We start from the raw sequence: 20,862 nt of genomic DNA on the forward strand, positions 1-20,862 counted from the left end.
ACTACTGGTGTAAATGCACTACTCTGCATTTTAATACATTTATTTTTTCCCCATTATCAGCATAATTCGAAAAGCTGAAGAAACTAAAACCTGGCGATCCATGTTATCACAGGATGACATGGGCAAAGAGCATGCTGTGTGCTTTAATGCAAGAAAAGCTGACCTTTTGTACGAAGGAGTGATACATTTTTTGCTTATGCGATTAGTGACCCAGAAATAGTGCAGAATCAGAGATGTTTTATGCAATACATGTTTTTCCAAAATCTCAAAACTGCATTCAAAGGTTTAAATTAGATTTTCAGTGTGGTCTCAGACTTTTGGACTCCACTTTATATATATAAAACGTAAATATAAGTAATAAATATTTCATGTTTATAAGAAATCGAAATAATGTCCCTAAAAAAAAAAAAAAAAAAAAAAAAAAAAAACCTGAATGCACTCGTTTCCTCTTAAATAACACGCAAAAACAAAAAAAAATTACCCTTCATCCCATTTTCTTTTGTTAACTGTAACAACAGTTTCCACCAGTGTTTTTTTTTTTCCCACTGTATAAAAAAAAAAAAACTATTAATTTACAGTATTAACAATAAATTTCTTATTCAAATTTGTATTTTATACCAGCGAACAGACCAGTCTTAAACAAATAAATAGCGAAAAAATAGCCATCAAAAATATTAGAGAAAACATCATGAATTTTTGATATCTCATCCAACTATGGCATCAGTGAAAATTATTGTTACATTGCAATTATCACAGAAAAACATATCCCTTTTTTTGTGTGTGTCCCTTTAAACTGACTGTCGAGTTAGTACGTTTAATTTCTCCCTTTAGTACAGCATGCTGATTCTGTACACGTGTTTTAAAGCTGCCGAAATAAAACGGTGCAATGCCGCTGCTTCCCTTTATGAATTTGTGTGATTTGTGTGAACAGCATGAGAACAGACTGACACACAACCATTGCTGCAGACGCCCTGAGAGCCGACGATTCGTGATTGAGAGTGAGCTTGTAAGCATCAGACAAGAAAACGCAGAGGAAAAGAAAACAGTGCTCCCAACGACAAACCAAGAGCCAGAAAAAACGTCATCAGCGCGCCAGCCGTCTCGCCATCTTTAGGCTCCACAAGCCTAGAAAGAGGAAAAAAAAAAAAAAAAAAAAAAAAAGATTAAAAAAAACAAAAACAGTATGTGAGATTCATGATGTTGCATGTTTTAAAAGATTAGTTTTACCAAAAAAAAGCGTGATCATGTGACACTGAAGACTGGAATAATGATGCTGAAAATTCAGCTTTGCATCACAAGAATAAATTACATTTTACAATATATTACAATAGTAAACTTATTTTAAATTGTAATAATATTTCACAATATTACTCATTTTACTGTATTTTTAATCAAATAAATGCGTGTTAAAATGTGCGTGCACTCACTGCGGCGCGTACGTCATGGACAGACACACAAAGTATCCGCTGGACATGGAGAAAAACATCATGACAGCAGCAAACATAAAATCATTTGAGAAGAGCACAGGCATATAGTGCCTCTCCTGCACGTTATACATCATGAGCAACGGAATGAAGATCACTCGACAAACGACCAACGCCGGGAACAAACGACTCTCTTTAGAGGGCTGTGGGAGAGACAGAATACAGAGAAGAATTGTTTAACATGTTTGCTATGAAATCATAAAAAAAGATAACGAAACAAAAGAAAAATCATTTATTGTATATTTGTTCAGCAAAAGAATTTCTCCTTTGTATTATTTCACTGCAATTAATGGTTACACTTGAAAGACTGTGGATAAAGAAGAGTAGATTGCTCTATTTCTATGAAAGCAACATGTATCACTGGTTGTGAACAGCTGGATATTTGCATGGCCTTGAACACAAATGTGCTCATGAAGACAAATAAAAAAAATTTGAAAATAATTTACTGACCCATCGAAGTACTGACGTGACAGATCTGCCAAACCAGTCAATCGTGTTAAACATGAGAAAACAGCAAACAGGAATGAAGTATCGTTCTGAAAGAAAGGGAGAGAGACAAAAAGGTGATGTACATACTGAAATAAAAGGCTGTGCAAGTGTTCAAAGTGTGAAAATGCTAAGGTTTGTTTTGGCTTCGCGTGCCATTTCTTTAGAGATCCACCAGATGGCGGCATTTATCAGTTAATCAGGTTTAAAAACAATTAAGCAGAATCGAACAGAAAACTATTATGGATGTCAGTTCATGGATCACATCTGATACTACTTCAAGCATGAGTGCATATCTTAAAGTGATGAGTGTGCATTTGCTTTGTTCATCATTTAGTTTAATGATTAAAGGAGAAGTCTTCCAAACAAACACTTCCAAAACAAAGATTTACATATAATTTACTCACCCTCTTGTCATCCAAGATGTTCGTGTCAGTCATAAAGAAATTAAGTTTTTTGAGGAAAATATTTCAGCCATATAATTTGATTTTAATTTGATATAATTTGGATTTTTCTCCATATAATAGACTGATATGGTGCCCAGAGTTTGAACTTCCAAAATGCAGTTTCAATGCGGTTTCAAACGACCCCAGCCGAGAAAGAAGGGTCTTATCTAGCAAAACGATTGTATATTTTCATAAAAATTATATAATTTATATACTTTTTCAATGTCAACTGCTTGTCTTGCTCTCCCTTAACTGTTTTTGTTCTGGTTCATGACAGTTAGTGTATGTCAAAAAACTCCCATCTCATGTTCTCCCTCAACTGCAATATATCGTCCTATATCACTGTTTTACATTTTTTGTTGAGGGTGTTTGATCTTCTTTGCATGTTCACTTTGCAAAGACTGGGTCGGTACTTCTGCAGCGATGTCGGATGATTTTGAAATGATTTTTGAAGTTGAGGGAGAAAATACAATTGGAGTTTTTCGACATACCCTAACTGTCTTGAGCCAGAATACACAGAGTTCAGGGAGAGCAAGACAAGACGAGCGTTTGAGATTAAAAAGTATTTAAATTGTATTTTTTTTAAATGAAAAAAAACTGATTGTTTCGCTAGATAAGACCCTTCTTCCTCGGATGGGATTGTTTACGACCGCATTTGGGATCGTTTGAAGCCGCACTTAAACTGCATTTTGGAAGTTCAAACTCGGGGCACCATATCAGTCCATTATATGGAGAAAAATGCTGAAATGTTTTCCCTCAAAAAACAATTTCTTTACGACTGAAGAAAGAAAGACATGAACATCTTGGATGACAAGGGGTAAGTACATTATATTTGAATCTTCATTTTGGAAGTGGACTTCTCCTTTAAGAGGGATGAGGTGTATTTTGCAGTGATGTGCATTAAACTATAAAAAAGCAGAACAATAAATAGAGAGCCCTAATTCATAAATCAAAACATATCAATATTTCATCTCCCATTGATTTTAGACATAATAAATAAATAAAAAAAAAAAAAAAATAGGTACAAGGTTTAAATGAATTAGTCTTAGGGATACATTATAATTAAATAAATTAATTAAATTAAAATATATTAATGCTGTCAATCAGTAAAAATAAATAATAAAAAATAAAAAACATTTTTCTTTAATTGTTATTAATTAATGGTCATAAATTCACATAAAATCTCCAAATTAATGTACAAATAACATGAAGTTGGTATATTTTAAATTAACAGCATATTTTTACTATAAGTAGCCTATTATTAATGAAGGCCGGATATCATTGATACCAATAGTCATTTTAGCCCATAATTATAGCAGTTCACCATTATGGTGTAATTTAAAGCTATTATTTTGTAACATTTAATATGCTTTAAAAAGCTGCTTTACAGATGGAGGGCACCAGTGCCCAAGTAGCTTTTCTTTTGCATCTTATTAGCATGGTTTACATAGTCTACAGTAATGCTAGCCAAAGGATGCCAGGGAAGAGAAAAAAAAAAAAAAAGCATGCTACATTAAAGAATTAAACTAAGAAAATAAAATCGCAATTAAGGTGCTAATGTTGACATCCCTAATATATAAATGATATTATATAAAACAAATGTGTGTTCCTACCCCATTTTCCTCTGTACACTGTTTTCACATCCACAGTAACCGCAGGAAAAACTGACAGTGTAACTACGAACACAAACGTCACACAAAACGCCATAACCCAAATCTGGAGACAGAGAGAGATGAAGATGAGAGTAAGCCACTGTTATACCATCAAGAACAGAGCACAGGCTGTAATAGTTTCTCAAATTGATGGACCTTTTTGAAGACTTCCAGAACGGAGCTCTTCTGAGTTGATGCATTTTCTGATGGCAGCATGATGAAGGCCTGTTTGACACCCTCCTCTTCACTTGCATCGTTATCACCTTTATTAGGATTCCCGTTTGCCACAGAGCCATTAGACGCATCTCTGGACTTCTCAGTGACTTCAACAGCATCTGAAGGAGAACAGTCGCTTTAAAATAAAGTCTCAACTTCTGAAAAAGAAGTGTGCTTAATTGTATTTAAATGTGTGTATTTAAAGAAAAAAAGAAAAAAAAAATAGCACTAGCAGATATCAAATTAATGAAATAAAAACCACGTAAGTGACTAAAGATACAGTTTCATGACTGTTTTTAACACACTTAAGTACACTTTGTAATAAAGTTAAATTACAATTTTAAGTTACTACAAAGTGCACTTTTTACTTGTGTTAAAAACATTAACATGTTAAAATGTGTTAAGTTATTTTATCAATATTATATTATCTGCAAGTACAGTTTTTTAAGAATACACTCAAGATTTGGTTCACCTCAGTGCAATTACATGCACTTTTTCACAAGGGGAGTTTTACTCTAAAGTTTACTTCAAATCATTATGTTTTAATAATCTTTTATTGTTTTAAAGAAGTGCACTACTTTTTATGTGTTGACATACTAAAGCACATGTAAAGCACTCAATATTACAATTAAATTTAAATGTAACATATTGCAGCTTCATCATTACAAGTGTGTAATATGCAAATTAAAAACATGACATACAAGTTTCAACAGAAATTTAATTAAAATATTTTTAGAAGACTATAGCAGTAATTGTGAAATTACATATAAAGATGTACTTAAGTCTTACTGAAGTGGGTCAAAAAAAAAGTTAATTTTTCAAAAAAAATGTCTTAATTTCAACAAATTGCATTTAAAATAAACAAACTATAATTAATTTTCATTTAGTTGCAATTAACATAAATAAGCGTAAGAAAACATTACACAAATAATTCATACTTATATATATATATATATATATATATATATATATATATATATATATATATATATATATATATATATTATATTTTTTTTTTTTTTTTTTTTTTTTTTTTTTTTTTTCTCCCTAATAAGTGCACTTTTTAAAAGTGTAGTAAAGTTTACTTTTTCATATGTAAATGACTCTTAGAATTGAACACTGAACAAGTTATGTTGCGTTTTAATCTATGAAATGGTGATCCTCTGAGTTCATAGACCTTTTCACCTGTAGACAGCAGCTGGCTGGACGTCTCAAGCTCGTAACTCTTGCTTTTGGGGTCCAGGTAAAATCTAGCAAACTCCTGCATACACACACACACACACACATTTCAGAGATCAGTTTCAGCTAAGGAACTTCATTTAGATGTAATCCTGTCACATTTGCACACACACTCACCAGCTTCGGCAGCAGCATGTAACTGATGAGCGTGAGGAGGGTCCCGGCACACGGAGTGATGAAATAACCCAGAGCTGCAGATTCACTATCAGCTTCACCTGTAACACACACACACACACACACTCAGTGAACAGATCTATACAGAAATGCATGAGAGGTTCCTCACATCCTAATTGTTTATTCATCAACAGTTGAGTTTAATAAGCACTGGAGGTCAATTCTCACTGTTAACTAGTTGCTTATCAGCATTTATATTACTAGCATAATGGCTGTTTATTAGTACCTAAAAAAGCACATATTAATATCTTATTCTGCATGAGCATATTTTAGATCCCTTAATCCTTAAACCCCATACCTAAACTTACAGGACAAATTAATTACAGGACAGTATTTTCAAATACAAGTACAATTTAAAAACATGTTTACATAAAAAGTGCATTGTATTAATTGATTCATTTAAATTTAAGTATACAGCAGTTAAGGACACTTAATGTAAAGTGGGTCCACTTTTCCTTTTTCCCTTTATTATTTATTTTTATTGTATTTTTTTCTTTGACAGGACAGTGGAGATTAGACAGGAAGTGAGTGGGAAGGGTTGGGAAAGGTCCACGAGGCAGGACTTGACCTCGGGACACCCAGGGCGCAACTGCACCATATGTTGATGCACTGCCCACAAGGCCACCTGCGCTGACATCTATTATTTTCTACTACAATTACTTTATTATTGTGTGATTTTTAGGTGTACTTGTGAGCGACTGTTTTTTTCTTTACAAATATAGTGTAACGTTAAAATCAACTTGTGTGTCTCACCAGGGTCATTATGGTTAAATAAAACCAAAACCATAAGATCATTTTCGTTACTTAAAATAAAATAAGTTAATTATCAAAAATAAAATACATTTTACAAAAAAAAAAAAAAAAACTTTTTATGCGTTGCCAAGCTTAACTTGATATACTAGAATAACAAACTACTTAGAAATATATATATAAAAAAATAGTAATAAAATAAAAATAAAATAATAATAATAATAATAATAACGATTTAAACACAAAACTAAAATTACCAAAAAAAACATTAACTAAAATTAAAACTAAAACAAAAACAAAAAAAGCAAAAACTAGCTTTAGATTATTATTTAAACAACACACAAAAAAAAACAACATACTTGCAATGGCAAAGATCATTGCAAGAGCAGCAAACGTCCCAGCGAGTCCCTGTCCGCTCATAAAGATGGCGCTGTACTTCTGTGGCAACAAACCCACCAAACCAAACAGACTTCCCTGTAACACGGCCCCAAACGCTGAAAGAGACACACACAATCACAATTACCAAGAGCACACACCAAATATCACATACTGTTAAAAGACTTTATGCATTTACACTAAAATAGGTTAGGTGTTTGTCAGTTGGTTTGGGGTCACTAAGCCTCTTTTGCTCACAAAGGCTACATTTATTTAATCAAAAATGCAGTATGAATATTGAAATATTATTACAATCTAAAATAAGTGTTTTCTATATGAATATATAGTAAAATGTAACTTATTTCTGATCAAAGCTGAAATTTCTGCATCATTACTCCAGTCTTCAGTGTCACGTGATCCTTCAGAAATCATTCTAATATGCTGATTTGCTGTTCAAGACACTTTTCTGATTATTATCAATGTTGAAAACAGCTGTGCTGCTTCATACATTTTATTTTTCAGGATTCTTTGATGAAGACAATTAAATCTTTATAACATTATAAATGTCTTTGCTGTTACTTTAGACTGTCATTGCAAACATTATATATGCACGTGCACCTCAATGATGCCAAAGAGTGTTTAAAGTCACTAACAATTGATAAACCAGATTGTTGCCATGGTGACAGAGAAGAAGCGGTCCTCCTCCATCGGGATCTTCACCAGGACAGCAGTGAGGATGAAGAGGATCAGGATGAAGACTAGACTGCCAGCTATCCTCATCTTCTCTGAGATCCTGAAACACAAATGGTCAGGTGTTTCAGTAAATGTCAGTTGTTTTATTCCTCACCGTTTTATCATTCATTACATTATTGCACCGTTGTTGTTCTTTGAATTATGAAGTACAAACTTAGAGTGCATTTGATAACTGCATTAAGCATTCGTGTCAAGTCCACGTGTAAGACATTGCAAAAGAAACTTCCTCACCGCTGATAGAGAAAAGAGTTGAGAAAAGTGAAGACCAGCAAAGGCAGCTGGGATAGCAGAGTCATCCAATTATTGAAATAATACTCTTTCCTGGTCGTAACTGTACCATTACTCCACTCAGATGTGTTGAGTCTGTTGTTGAAATACTTTGAAAAGAAAACATGAATTTAGAGACAATAAACAATTACTTTTAACACTGCAATATATGAAATTTTGTTTTTCACTAGACCTAATGTGAAAAGTACAAATGTGCAATTTACAACTGTTTTGTCTCAAATCAGACCGTTTTTCTAACTACCACTGCTTATTAAAAACAGCATACACTGCAAACAATTAAAACAATAAAACTGAACTGTAACTCAGTAATAACATTACACTTATATTGAGTAAAGAAATATAAAACAAAACTCCGGGCTAATCAGTTCAATCCTGGCTGTTAGCCAGCCAGCAAACTAATTAGTGAACTTTTTGGAAAATTCCGATCGAAAGAAGATCAATGCCCTTGAAGGGCTGCATATTTGAGTGCCTTTAAAATGGAAACAACTGTGTTGTTCCAGCAAATCTGGCTAAAAGCCATCCTGACAACATCCTGTTTTTACTATGCACTGTGTTTATTTCCCATATTTGGAATGTTTTCCACATTCTGTTACCATAGATGCCGTCATGAAGAAGTTCCATGGCAATAGCGTTCCCAGGCCAAGGATAAAGAATATGATCGCAACGAGAAAGCCACTAGACAGAAGAGAGAAGAACACAGTAAACAGGATGTCTGTTCATGTCAGATCAGCACATTTTAGGGAACTTTAGTTAGTAGTTTAGTTTAGTTCTCTCACTCTTTCTTTTTTTTTTTTTTTTATAAATATAAGTACATGCTTTTGTGAAATTAAAAGGGAACTTTTAACAATAGGAGATACTTTTATTTTTATGCATCCATGCTATTGCCTAATCCTAAAATCTTGCATTAATATTCCTATGAGTCAGACTACAAAAACACAACATTATTAGTATGTTATAAAAAAAAAACAAAAAAAAACAAAACACGTATACATGCATATCATTTAAATTTTAAAATGTTTTTTGAACTTTGCATTAATATAATGATTAGTTTTCAAAGAGTTACACTCAGCTCTTCTAAAGTTACATTCAGAAATCAACTTGCATTCAAATATAGAAAGAACGAATGAATGATATCTCTGCATCCCTTGTTACAGTGGGGTTTTTTTTTAGTTTTACATACAATTATAGTATCTACATTATATTTTGAATTAGCTTTTATTTATATATTTTCATAAATTTCATTCATATATTTTTGATGAGATTTTAATAGTTTTATATAATAATTTACATAATTTTGTTATGCGTTTTTGTTAATGTTATTTTATTTTTTGATATCTCTATTTTGCATTATTTTGTTTCCGTTTTAAAAATTTAAATAAATTTAGTTTACTTTAAAATTTTGTCATTTAAGTCATTTTATTTCAGGTAGTTGCCACATTTCTAACTTTGTTTTTGTTTTTCCATCTAATAAAAAAAAAAAAAAAGAAAGCTCAAAAAAGCTGAGACAAAACATTTGTTTTTTCTTCAATCACAATTACCAAAAAGTTTTTTTCCCTCAATTTTAGGTTGTAACTTTTGTAGTAGTTTTAGTTAACAATAACAATACTAGTTAACTATTTAAAGAGTGGTTACATTGTTATTTTTATTAAAATCTTCACTTGCTTAATCTACTCTGATTTAACCTATCTTGTTAATTGACTCCTAAGTATCTACTGCCAAATTTTAGACAGCTGCAAATTACTTTATTTTTTTAAACACTATTTAAGCCTTTTTTTTTTTCTTTTTTTTTGGGAAAAGTGAACTTCAGACACTTTAGACTACCTTGACAAAAATATCCTTATGTAAATAACCTCAAATAATAACCAGATTTTAATATCAAGAGAAATAAATAAATTATGACTTATAAGTAAACTAAACAACAAACATGCAGAATGTGAATTCAGGTGAAGACGGAAAGCTATTAGCCTGATTACATTCTGTTTTGTTGACTCACTTGAGTGCTTTCAGAGCAATTAAACTCAATCCCAGCCCTTGTTCAAAGCCACATATCACTGTGGTTCACTGAGTACACATCAGTCCCTTAGTTTGAGAGAACGGTGAAATCCACAAAAAAAAAAAAAAAAAAAAAAAAAAAAAAACATACCGGTCTGCAGGGGCGTCCTCTCTTGTACTCATTTTGTCCAGGTGGCAGGCAGCTGTTCAAAAAAACAAAATCATTAAAACTCGATTCAAGCTTTCAACCACAAACGGCACGTCTCTCATTCAATACACGAATGAATTCCCGCAGTGTTGGCTCTTTAAACAGTCGCATTTCCCTAAAGCATCAGTCCTTCACACTGAAACAATCCAAACACTGGTTTAAAAGCAGATTTTCACCAACTCAAAGCTCGACTATACAGTAGAAAAGACTGAGAAAAATACATCTTTACCTTCATTTACCTCGAGTACAGAAAAGATCTAGGTAACACTGCAGTCCCTCCGCAAAACACCAAGACGTTTGTACATGACTGCTTTAGCTACGGCGTATCCAAGCTAAACTGTTCAACTACACTAAACGTGAGTGTTTGTTTGGACAAACATGGCGTTTCTGTGAAAGAAGAGAACAGGGAGGGGCTTTCACGTCAGGGCAGGATTACTCCAACACACAAGCCCAAAAAAAGGACTTGAATTACCCAGCAGACACCTGTGCTGTCTGAGCTCTGAGGATGTTTAGGCTGCAATGGTGTTAAATTGAAACTAATGCAAAGGCAAATGACAGCAGCCTACTAAATATATGGACCGAAACGAGCGGTGTAGCAATAAGCCTTTTTTAAAAGGAAATGCACCTAAGTGTATTGAATGCGCACTGGTGCACTGTTAAAAGTACATATTTTAAAAACACAAACTGTACTTGCAGATAACATATTAAAGAAATTAAAGGCTAATTAAGTTTACTTCAAGAGAGACACTTTCATTACGGTTTACTAACACACTTTAAAAAAGTGACCTTCATAATGTTATTAATTAATTTTGCGCTCGTAACACTTTACAATAAGGTGCCATTTTATAACATTACCTAATGTATTAACTAACATCAACAAACGATGAATAATACATTACACTATTTATTTGTCTTTGTTAATGTTAGTAAATAAAAATACAGTCATTTAATTTAATAATGAATGCACAATAATAAAATAATAATAAAAACACAACAAAACTCTTAAAATTTGGCCAGTGCGTGCAAAAAAAAAAAAAAAAAAAAAAATTTTGCCTTTAGTTTAATGCACATCGCTGCAAAATACACCTCATCCCTCTTAAAGATTCAAAGATTCACATGTACTCACCCTCTTGTCATCCAAGATGTTCATATCTTTCTTTCTTCAGTCATAAAGAAATTGTGTTTTTTGAGGAAAACATTTCAGGATTTTTCTCCATATAATGGACTGATATGGTGCCCCGAGTTTGAACTTCCAAAATGCAGTTTAAATGCGGCTTCAAATGATCCCAGCCGAGGAAGAAGGGTCTTATCTAGCAAAACGATCAGTTATTTTCATAAAAATAACACAATTTATATACTTTTTATTTTCAAACACTCATCTTGTCTTGAACTCTGTGTATTCTGACTCAAGACAGTTAGGGTATGTTGAAAAACGCCAGTCGTACTTTCTCCCTCAACAAAAATCATTTCAAAATCATCCTATATCACTGCAGAAGTAACGACCCAGTCTTTGCAAAGTGAACATGCAAAGAAGATCAAACACCCTCAACAAAAAAGGTAAAACGGTGATATAGTGTGATTTTGAAGTTGAGGGAGAACAAGAGATGGGAGTTTTTTGACATACACTAACTGTCATGAACCGGAACAAAAACAGTCCAGGCAGAGCAAGACAAGATGAGCGTTTGACATTAAAAAGTATATAAATTGTATTATTTTTATGAAAATAACCGATCGTTTCGCTAGATAAGACCCTTCTCTCTCAGCTGGGATCGTTTACAACCACATTTCGGATCGTTTGAAGCCGCATTTAAACTGCATTTTGGAAGTTCAAACTCAAGGCACCATATCAGTCCATTATATGGAGAAAAATGCTGAAATGTTTTCCTTAAAGGGGTCATCGGATGCCCATTTTCCACAAGTTGATATGATTCTTTAGTCTCTTAATGAAAAGTCTCTAATATACTTTGATTAAAAATTCTCAATGGTTTTGTAAAACAACACCCTTTTTACCTTGTCAAAATCAGATCAGCAAAAATCATCTCATTCTAAGGGGTTGTTCCTTTAAATGCAAATGAGTTCTGCTCATCCCAACCCCTCTTCTCTCTGTGGAAAGACGGTCTTGTTTACATTAGCCGCTAAACTTCCTAACTACCACGTTATAAGGAAAGGCGATCGCAAAGACTCATAAAAAAAACCTTATACTCACTTCTGCTGTAGGTGAAGCTGGATCACGAATGATTTGCACGAACATAGACGGATATATGTAGATTGGGAGGCGCATTCCCTTCACAAACAAATGTAATCTACTGCATCTTCAGCGGCTCAGATGTCGGGAGTAAATGACGACTACTATGTTCATTATTACATGCAGCAACACAACACCTCAGTCGCTCAATCGGAGATATTCTTGTCTAACTTACATCCCTGCTCCGGCATCGAAACAAAGAGGGCGGACTGTGACAGCTGATTCAAGGTAAGTCGCTCATGTCAATCAACTATTGTGGGAGCGGCCTCTGTGGGTGTGACGGCACACCGACAGGCATCTGAGAACGGCTCGATTTGAAAAAGGGGATATTATTTTTACAGATTAATTAAAAACCGCTGCATGGATTTTTATCATTATAAGGGTAGATTTGTACATACACTGCCAACACACATTAATGTTCAAACAACATGAAAAAGTGAACTTAGCATCCGATGACCCCTTTAAAAAAAAAAAAACTACTTTACAACTGAAGAAAGAAAGACATGAACATCTTGGATGACAAAGGGGTGAGTACATTATATGTGAATCTTTGTTTTGGAAGTGGACTTCTCCTTTAAGATTAATAAATGCTGTAGAAGTATTGGTCAGTCTTAGTTCGTGTTAACTAATGTAGTTGTTACCAGTATGTTTTAATCTTGTCATGTTTTAAAGTACTTATTTTGATGTAGTGTTACACCAAATTTAAATATTATTATTAATTAATGTAATATTTCTTAAAAAAGAAATTTATTTATTTAAAAAGCAAATAAAAAAAGAATATGCTTTAAAAATAACATGCTTTTATTTAAAAGCATATTATTTTGAAAATTTAGCAAAAAGTACATTTGCTAAAGTTTACTTTTCCAAAAATGTCAGAATTTTTGGAAAAAGTAACTTCATTGCATTAATAATGTAATATTAATGCAATAAAAGGTCACTTACGTGACTTAAAGAGAGACGCTTTCATGACTGTTTCTTAATACACTTAAGCACACTTAAGTGTACATTTTGTAATAATGTCAAATTAAAATGTACTTTATAGTATTTTAAAATAATGTTTTAATATTTTATCATGCCTCAAAGTACATTTAGTAAGCTACTTTATACGTTACATGACATTAAAGTTAATATATTTTTAAATTGTGCTAAATTAAAGAATTATTACAAATGTGTACTTACAACATTAAAATACAAGTTTCAATAGAAATTACATTAAAGTACATTTTAGGACATCATAAATGCTTGTCAGTACATTCAGCAGTACTTTAACCATATTTCACAGATGACAATCACTTAGGAAATTAGATATAAAGATGTACTTAAGTCCTACTTAAGTAGATCAAAAACACTGAAGTTCAGCTAAACGCATTTCATATAAATTGCTAGTAAATTGTTAGTAAAGTTTACTTTTTCCAAAAAAAAAAATCATTTTCATTTAACCCCTTCTTTATCTTCTTACCTCTATGGTTTCTTCAAATCTACATTATACTTACATTTCTCTTGGTTTTGCCTACAAAATGATCCAATGCACTGTATCACTGGTACTGCATTTTAAACCAGCACTTTGAAGACTCTACATTTTATACATTTTACCAGCAACAACAAAACCTGTAACACAGCTTTATTTTAATGTCCAATGGGTTTGGACTAGTGCTGCGGTTTAACCTGTGGCCAATGAAACTTTGCAAAGCACAACGTGACGCTGTAACATCTGCTTTGTTCAGGTGAACATAACTTCACCAAACCCTTGATGAGACAAGCCAAATGAGTTTGATGATGAATCATGACCACAGCCCATGACAGTATCCAACAGCACCTCTACTTAATGAATTCCAATAACAACATGCTTAGCATGCCTGAATCATGAGGAAACAACTCTGACAACTTTGAAAAGCAGCGAATGGGTACTTCATCAACAATTGTATGAAGACGAAATAAAAGTAGTGCGCTTAACTGTACTGAACATGCACTTGTAGTCTACTTCAAATCTTATATATTTAATAAAAAAAAAAAAAAACTTGCAAATAATGTAATATTAATGCAATAAAAGGTCACTTACGTGACAAAGAGAGACACTTTCATGACTTAACACACTTAAGCACACTTAAGTGTGCATTTTGTAATGTCAAATTCAAATTTACTTTATAGTACTTTTAAAATCATGTTTTAATATTTTATCATGCCTCAAAGTACATTTAGTAAGATACTTTATACATGTTACATGACATTAAAGTTAATATATTTTTAAAATGTGCTAAATTGCAGAATTATTACAAATGTGTACTTACAACATTAAAATCAATAGAAAAGACATTAAAGTACATTTAAGGCTACCATAAATGCTTATCAGTACATTAAGCAGTACTTTAACTACATTTGATGACAAACACTTAGGAAATTAGATATAAAGATGTACTTAAGTCCTACTTAAGTGGGTCAAAAACACTTTGAAGTTCAGCTAAACGCATTTCATATAAATTGCTAGTAAATTCTTAGTAAACTGAAACACGTGTTCATTTAATTGCAGTGAACATGCAGTTAAGTGTCCAAAAACTTCTCACTTAAAATATATGATACTATTTTTAAAAGTATGCTAAAGTGTACTTTTTCACAAAGAGAAGCCTGACTTCAAAAAGCAGAAAGCACCCTGGAGGGGTTTTCTTCCCATTTATCTCAGTAATGCATGCAAACAAAGAGCCACTGAGAAAATCAAGCAGTTTATTCCCTACAGCACAGCAGCTCACAAATTATCTCATCTAAGAAACTGAGTAAAAAACAAATAGTTTAACCACAAATCGTTACAGGGCATGTGGGGAGGTGACTCTGGGAATTTAGGTGACAGATGTGCAGAGAATGCCAATGGAGTTAACTATTTAGTGACTGCTCTAGTACTTACATTTAAAAGGCCTCTAAGAGCTTCAGCAGGATTCTCACTGCGATTCAAAAAAAAACATCTGGTTAAATAGAATAAGTATGTCAAGATACCCATCCATAAACATTGAGCTACACTACCAGACAAAAGTTTTTGAACAGTAAGATTTTTTTTTATATGTTTTTAAGAAGTCTCCTCTGCTCACCAAGCCTGCATTCATTTTAACAAAGTACAGAAAAACATTTAAAGTATTTTTACTATTTAAAATAACTGTTTTCTTAAATATATTTTAAAATATATTTTATTCCTGTGATCAAAGCTGAATTTTCAGCATCATTACTCCAGTCTTCAGTGTCACATGATCCTTCAGAAATCATTCTAATATGCTGATTTGCTGCTCAAGAAACATTTTTATTATTATTATTATTATTATTATTATCAAGTTTTTTCAGGATTCTTTGATAAATAGAAAGATCCCAATTTCAGCATTTATCGGAAATACAAAGCTTTTGTAACATTATACCATTCAAAAGCTTGAAATCAGTATGGAGTCAGGGGGAGAAATTATAAAAAATTAATTCTTTTATTTAGCAATGATGTTTTAAATTGATCAAAAGTGATGATAAAGACATTTATAATGTTACAAAGATTTCTAAATGATGTTCTTCTGAATTTTCTATTCATAAAAAAACTGAAAAATATTCTATTCAGCTGTTGTCAACATAAAAGTTTTTTTGAACAGCAAATCAGAAAATTATAATGAATTCTGAAAGATCATATGACAGGAGTAATGATGCTAAAATTCAGCTTTGAAATCACAGGAATAAATTACATTTTAAAATATATTCAAATATAAAACAGTTGTTTTAAATAGTAAAAATATTCATCATTTTACTGTTTTTGCTGTACTTTGGATCAGGCTTGGTGAGCAGAAGAGACTTCTTCAAAAACTTGACTGGTAGTGTATATCTCAATATTTATGGACTTTCTTAAAAATGGCAGCAGATTCAAAATCCTAAACTTAAAAAGCATCCTAAACTGAACACAAGGCATTTCACTAAAAATATGTTTGTAAATCATGCTGTTTCCTACTAAAACCTTAACATTTAAAAAACTGAAAAAGTGTCCGACGAAGACTTCCATGAACTAGAGATAAGACCATAAGTATTACCATTTCACATTTCAATTATCATTACAAACACGTTTGATTACCAAATCTTAAAAAACTAACGGTAAACACTGTCAAGTCCAAAATGCCAATCTAGCAAATACACAAAAAACACTGATGACTCAGCTATCATTACAAATAATTAAGCAATGAAACCAAATTTCTGTCAACAGTGCGTTTTAATTAAACTCAAATAATTTAATTCATTAATTAATTAACGCTTGCAGGCAGACACTACGTTTTACTGACTTAACAAATTCTCGAAATGCCAAGAACACTCCTCCCTAACACAGCTGTATTGATCTTACATGCACATTGCTTTACTTGTTGATTTTAAATGCACATTTGATTTGCTTACTCAATATTGTGCTAAATAAAACCTGCACTAGGGAAATCTGCTTTTTTTTTCTTTTTGGATGAGTGGTTTGCAGTTAGAAACCTGAAGTGATTTCAGTGTGTATCAGTACTTTTTCATACTTCTGTGCACAAAGACAAGAAAGGATCACAAAACAAATCAGGCTTTTTACCTCCTTTAGCATTTCTGTAAAATGAACTAAACAGCGCACCGCTGGTAACGCTAACAGATTATGAAAAGTGCATTCAAATAATCTTGATATTCATCATGCTGCTTGATTTTATATTGTCCAACAAATCTTCTTGAGTGTATTGCAAACATAATCGCAATCAATAAATCAGAAAGATTTGTTATTTTCTTTGTCGAAGAAGCTCTTGTTCGACCCATTTATATTCTGTCTGATTCTCCGTTGAGCATAAACAAATCTGTGGACAACAAACCCAATGAACAGATTTAACAAAAACATCTCTCCATCTTCAGCCTGTCCACCCCTTCTTCAGAAATAAACGCAGAGCTTTTGATTTTTGTCTCAATCTAAACACAACACTGCTTCATTCCACAGCCTCTCTTTTCTGTTTGCTTCACTAGTTTCTTTCAAAACACCTTCAGGCATGTAGTGAATAACCCGTTTGCATATTAAAATACAAGGGAGCGCATTCAAATACACAGCCGGGTACACTAGTAATATCAGTCACTGCAATTTACGAGAAGTCTATTCTCTAGTGGCTTGGTGAATTTGTAGCAAGAAAAGTTATTAAAAGAAAGAAAGTAAGAAATATTCTTTGCACTTGTGTACATATTAGGGACAAATGCTGACAAAAAGTTTGATTTTTTTTTATTATTGTTATTGTTAGTTTTTTGTTTTTTTAGTTTTTAAAGCCTTCTTATTACATGAGTTAGAAATAGTCTCAAAGTAATGTTGTATTTCAACAAGCAAAACATGAAACAGTGGCTTCTGACATGAAAAATTACGATTTTTTTGTTTACATTTATGTATATAAAATTGTTAACAAAATAAAGATTTATTGTTAAATGTGACCCTGGACCACAAAACCAGTCATAAAGGTCAATTTTCTCAAATTGAGATTTATACATCATCTGAAAGTGGAATAAATAAGCTTTCCATTGATGTATGGTTTGCTATGATAGAACAATATTTGGTCGAGATAAAACTATTTAAAACCTGTCATCTGAGGGTGCAAAAAAATCAAAATATTGAGAAAATCACCTTTAAAGTTGTCCAAATGAAGTTCTTAATGCATATTACTAATCAAAAATTAAGTTTTGATATATTAACAGTAGGAATTTTACAAAATATCTGCATGGCACATGATCTTTACTTAATATCCTAATGATTTTTGGCATAAAATGAAAATCAATAATTTTGACCCATACGATGTATTTTTGGCTATTGCTACAAATATTCCCCAGCGATTTAAGACAGGTTTTGTGCTCCAGTGTCACAAATAGTTGTTTGATGTCAGTGGAAGTGCATGGCGTCACTCAAACGATGACGAATTTGTGTGTGCGCGTGTGTGATTTTTCTGTTTAACAAATACACATTTAAATAATGACTTGTTACACAGTTTAAGGTGGGTGAGTGTATAAATGCTTAAAATGCGGATGTTAGACCAGCTCACCCCATTTACTGTACGGGCGTTTTTGATTCGGACCGACAGATATCTGTTTTTCTTTCTCGTATCGTGTGTGAAAGACGTTTTCAAACAACAACTGCTTTGACTCATATAAAGTGTGTGTCTGTCTGCTTGGCACTTCACAGACAAAAGCTGCTCTGTTTCCACCCAGCTGGGCGGTAATGCCATAAATTACTAGAATAAACACAAGCAAATTCAATTCACTGAGAGAGACAGAGGAAGAGCGAGAACGACGATGATGATGATGATGATGATGATGATGATTGATTTTATTCTCTCTTCAGACCGCTCTGTCGTCATAATTAAACGAGTTTACATTATAAAGTTTTTACACCTAAACGAAGAAAGAAAGGTCACTCGGAGGAAAGTCATCGTGTCGTTTATGTACTCACCTGTTTCACGATGTTTTTCGTTATTTCCTCATTTCATCTCCGTAAATCAAACGCACAGTATCCACTAAACTCTCCCAAATACGGATTCACTCATTTAGATCCGCGTCTCTCCAGAAGGATGAAGATGCCGCATGGTTTTTTTCTTTTGTAGTATTTGAGATTGGCAAACCAGCTTTTGGTGAATTACCGCTACCAACTGGACTGGAGTGTGCACCTGCAACTGCACCGCCCGAGGCCTCTAGTGAACAATATTTGACGCAAACAATTTCCGTGAAAAAAAAAAAAAGTTCCTGCAGAATTATTTTGATAATTTAGTGACTGCTCTAGTACTTACATTTAAAAGGCCTCTAAAAGCTTCAGTAGGATTCTCACTGCGATTAAAAAAAAACAAACAAAAAAAAACAACATCTGGTTAAATATAATTTATATGATTGGATGAGTGATATAGGAACTACTGTCAAAAAAATCTTAAGTATGTCAAGAGACCCATCCATAAACATTGAGCTACACTACCAGACAAAAGTTTTTAAACAGTAAGATTTTTTTTATGTTTTTAAGAAGTCTCTTCTGCTCACCAAGCCTGCATTAATTTTAACAAAGTACAGAAAAACATTGAAAATATTTTTACTACTTAAAATAACTGTTTTCTACTTAAATATATTTTAAAATATATTTTATTCCTGTGATCAAAGCTGAATTTTCAGCATCATTACTCCAGTCTTCAGTGTCACATGATCCTTCAGAAATCATTCTAATATGCTGATTTGCTGCTCAAGAAACATTTTTATTATTATAATTATTATCAAGTGTTTTTAGGATTCTTTAATAAACAGAAAGATCCAAATTTCAGCATTTATCGGAAATACAAAGCTTTTGTAACATTATACCATTCAAAAGCTTGAAATCAGTATGGAGTTAGGGGGAGAAATTATGAAAATTAATTCTTTTATTTAGCAATGATGTTTTAAATTGATCTCCGTAAATCAAACGCATAGTATCAACTAAACTCTCCCTAATACGGATTCATTCATTTAGATCTGTCTCTCCAGGATGAAGATAACGCATGTTTTTTTTTCTTCATGGATATGGGCTAGGTTTTTTTTTTTAACACATCAGTGTATTTTAAATGATACATTTAACCCACCTGCTTCACTAATTTAAACTTCATGTGTAGTTTCCCTTGAGTAGGCCTATGCAAAATAAGTCATGCGTCCATATCCTGTACACCCTTAAACACAAACAATATTTATTTGCATATGGTTCCATAAATACCCTTTGAGATTCATGGAACCTTCCCATTGAACAGAATGGTTCTTTGTAGTAGTAGAAGGTTCTACTATATTAAAATGTTCATAGCATAAACATAAAGGTTCCAAAAGCACTTGAAGAACCATTGTGGGTTCTTCAAAGAACCTTTTCGTGAACAGTTCTTAAAAGAATCTCTTTTTTTCCTTATTGTAAAGAACATTTTATTTATCAAAATAACTTTTTTCCATCTTAAAGAACCTTGTGTGCAATAGAAAGTTTTCATGTATGTTAAAGGTACTTCAGTGAACCATCAATATTCAATAACAATAAAGAGCATTTATTTTTAAGAGTGTAATAATAATAATAATACAATTTAAAAGAATAGTTCACCCAAAAATGAAAATTTGCTGAAATTATCCTCACCCTCAGGCCATCCAAGATGCAGATGAGTTTGTTTCTTCATCAGATTTGGAGAAATATAGCATTACATTACTTTCTCACCAATGGACTGAGGGATTGGATGGTCCTCAAATGCAAACTGTGTGTTTTGCCTTGAGAGCAAACATATGTTTGTGTTGTGTTTTGTTTTCTTTTTATATACTTAATTTATTCTTCATTCATTTAATCATTTATAATCATTAATCATTTTATTACTCCATTTAATCATATAATCATCATTATAGTAATTTATATATTAATTTCATTGATCCATTAATAAATTAATCATTTATATTATGTTATAGTTGTTTTTTTGTATATTTTTTCCATTGTTGTTTAGTCTTATGACTATGTGGTTTCAAGGGCTGTTTGTCTTCATGAATAAGAGATACAATGGAATGTTTACGGAAACTCTTTATGGGATGT

General features: G+C 32.4%; 1 protein-coding gene across 4 annotated transcripts; it reads right to left on the bottom strand.

The window, feature by feature from the left end:
• Positions 1-983: 983 nt before the first annotated feature.
• Positions 984-18,906, bottom strand: LOC127168803 (equilibrative nucleoside transporter 2). 4 transcript variants are annotated; one of them, XM_051115880.1, is made up of 14 exons: positions 18,751-18,906; positions 15,205-15,241; positions 10,007-10,058; positions 8,457-8,538; positions 7,807-7,952; positions 7,476-7,615; positions 6,807-6,941; positions 5,641-5,738; positions 5,470-5,545; positions 4,225-4,403; positions 4,030-4,132; positions 1,935-2,020; positions 1,428-1,627; positions 984-1,125 (listed from the first exon to the last, which is right to left on the bottom strand). In XM_051115880.1, exons 3-14 carry the CDS (start codon positions 10,036-10,038, stop codon positions 1,014-1,016), a joined length of 1,389 nt encoding a protein of 462 aa, XP_050971837.1. In that variant the 5' UTR covers positions 10,039-10,058; positions 15,205-15,241; positions 18,751-18,906; the 3' UTR covers positions 984-1,013. The 4 variants fall into 4 exon arrangements, with proteins under 4 accessions (XP_050971837.1, XP_050971835.1, XP_050971836.1 ...); XM_051115878.1 differs by lacking the exon at positions 15,205-15,241; XM_051115879.1 differs by lacking the exons at positions 15,205-15,241; positions 18,751-18,906 and adding an exon at positions 10,293-10,449.
• Positions 18,907-20,862: the final 1,956 nt, after the last annotated feature.

Source organism: Labeo rohita, chromosome 7 (genome assembly GCF_022985175.1).
Source record: "Labeo rohita strain BAU-BD-2019 chromosome 7, IGBB_LRoh.1.0, whole genome shotgun sequence".
NCBI lineage: Eukaryota > Metazoa > Chordata > Actinopteri > Cypriniformes > Cyprinidae > Labeo > Labeo rohita.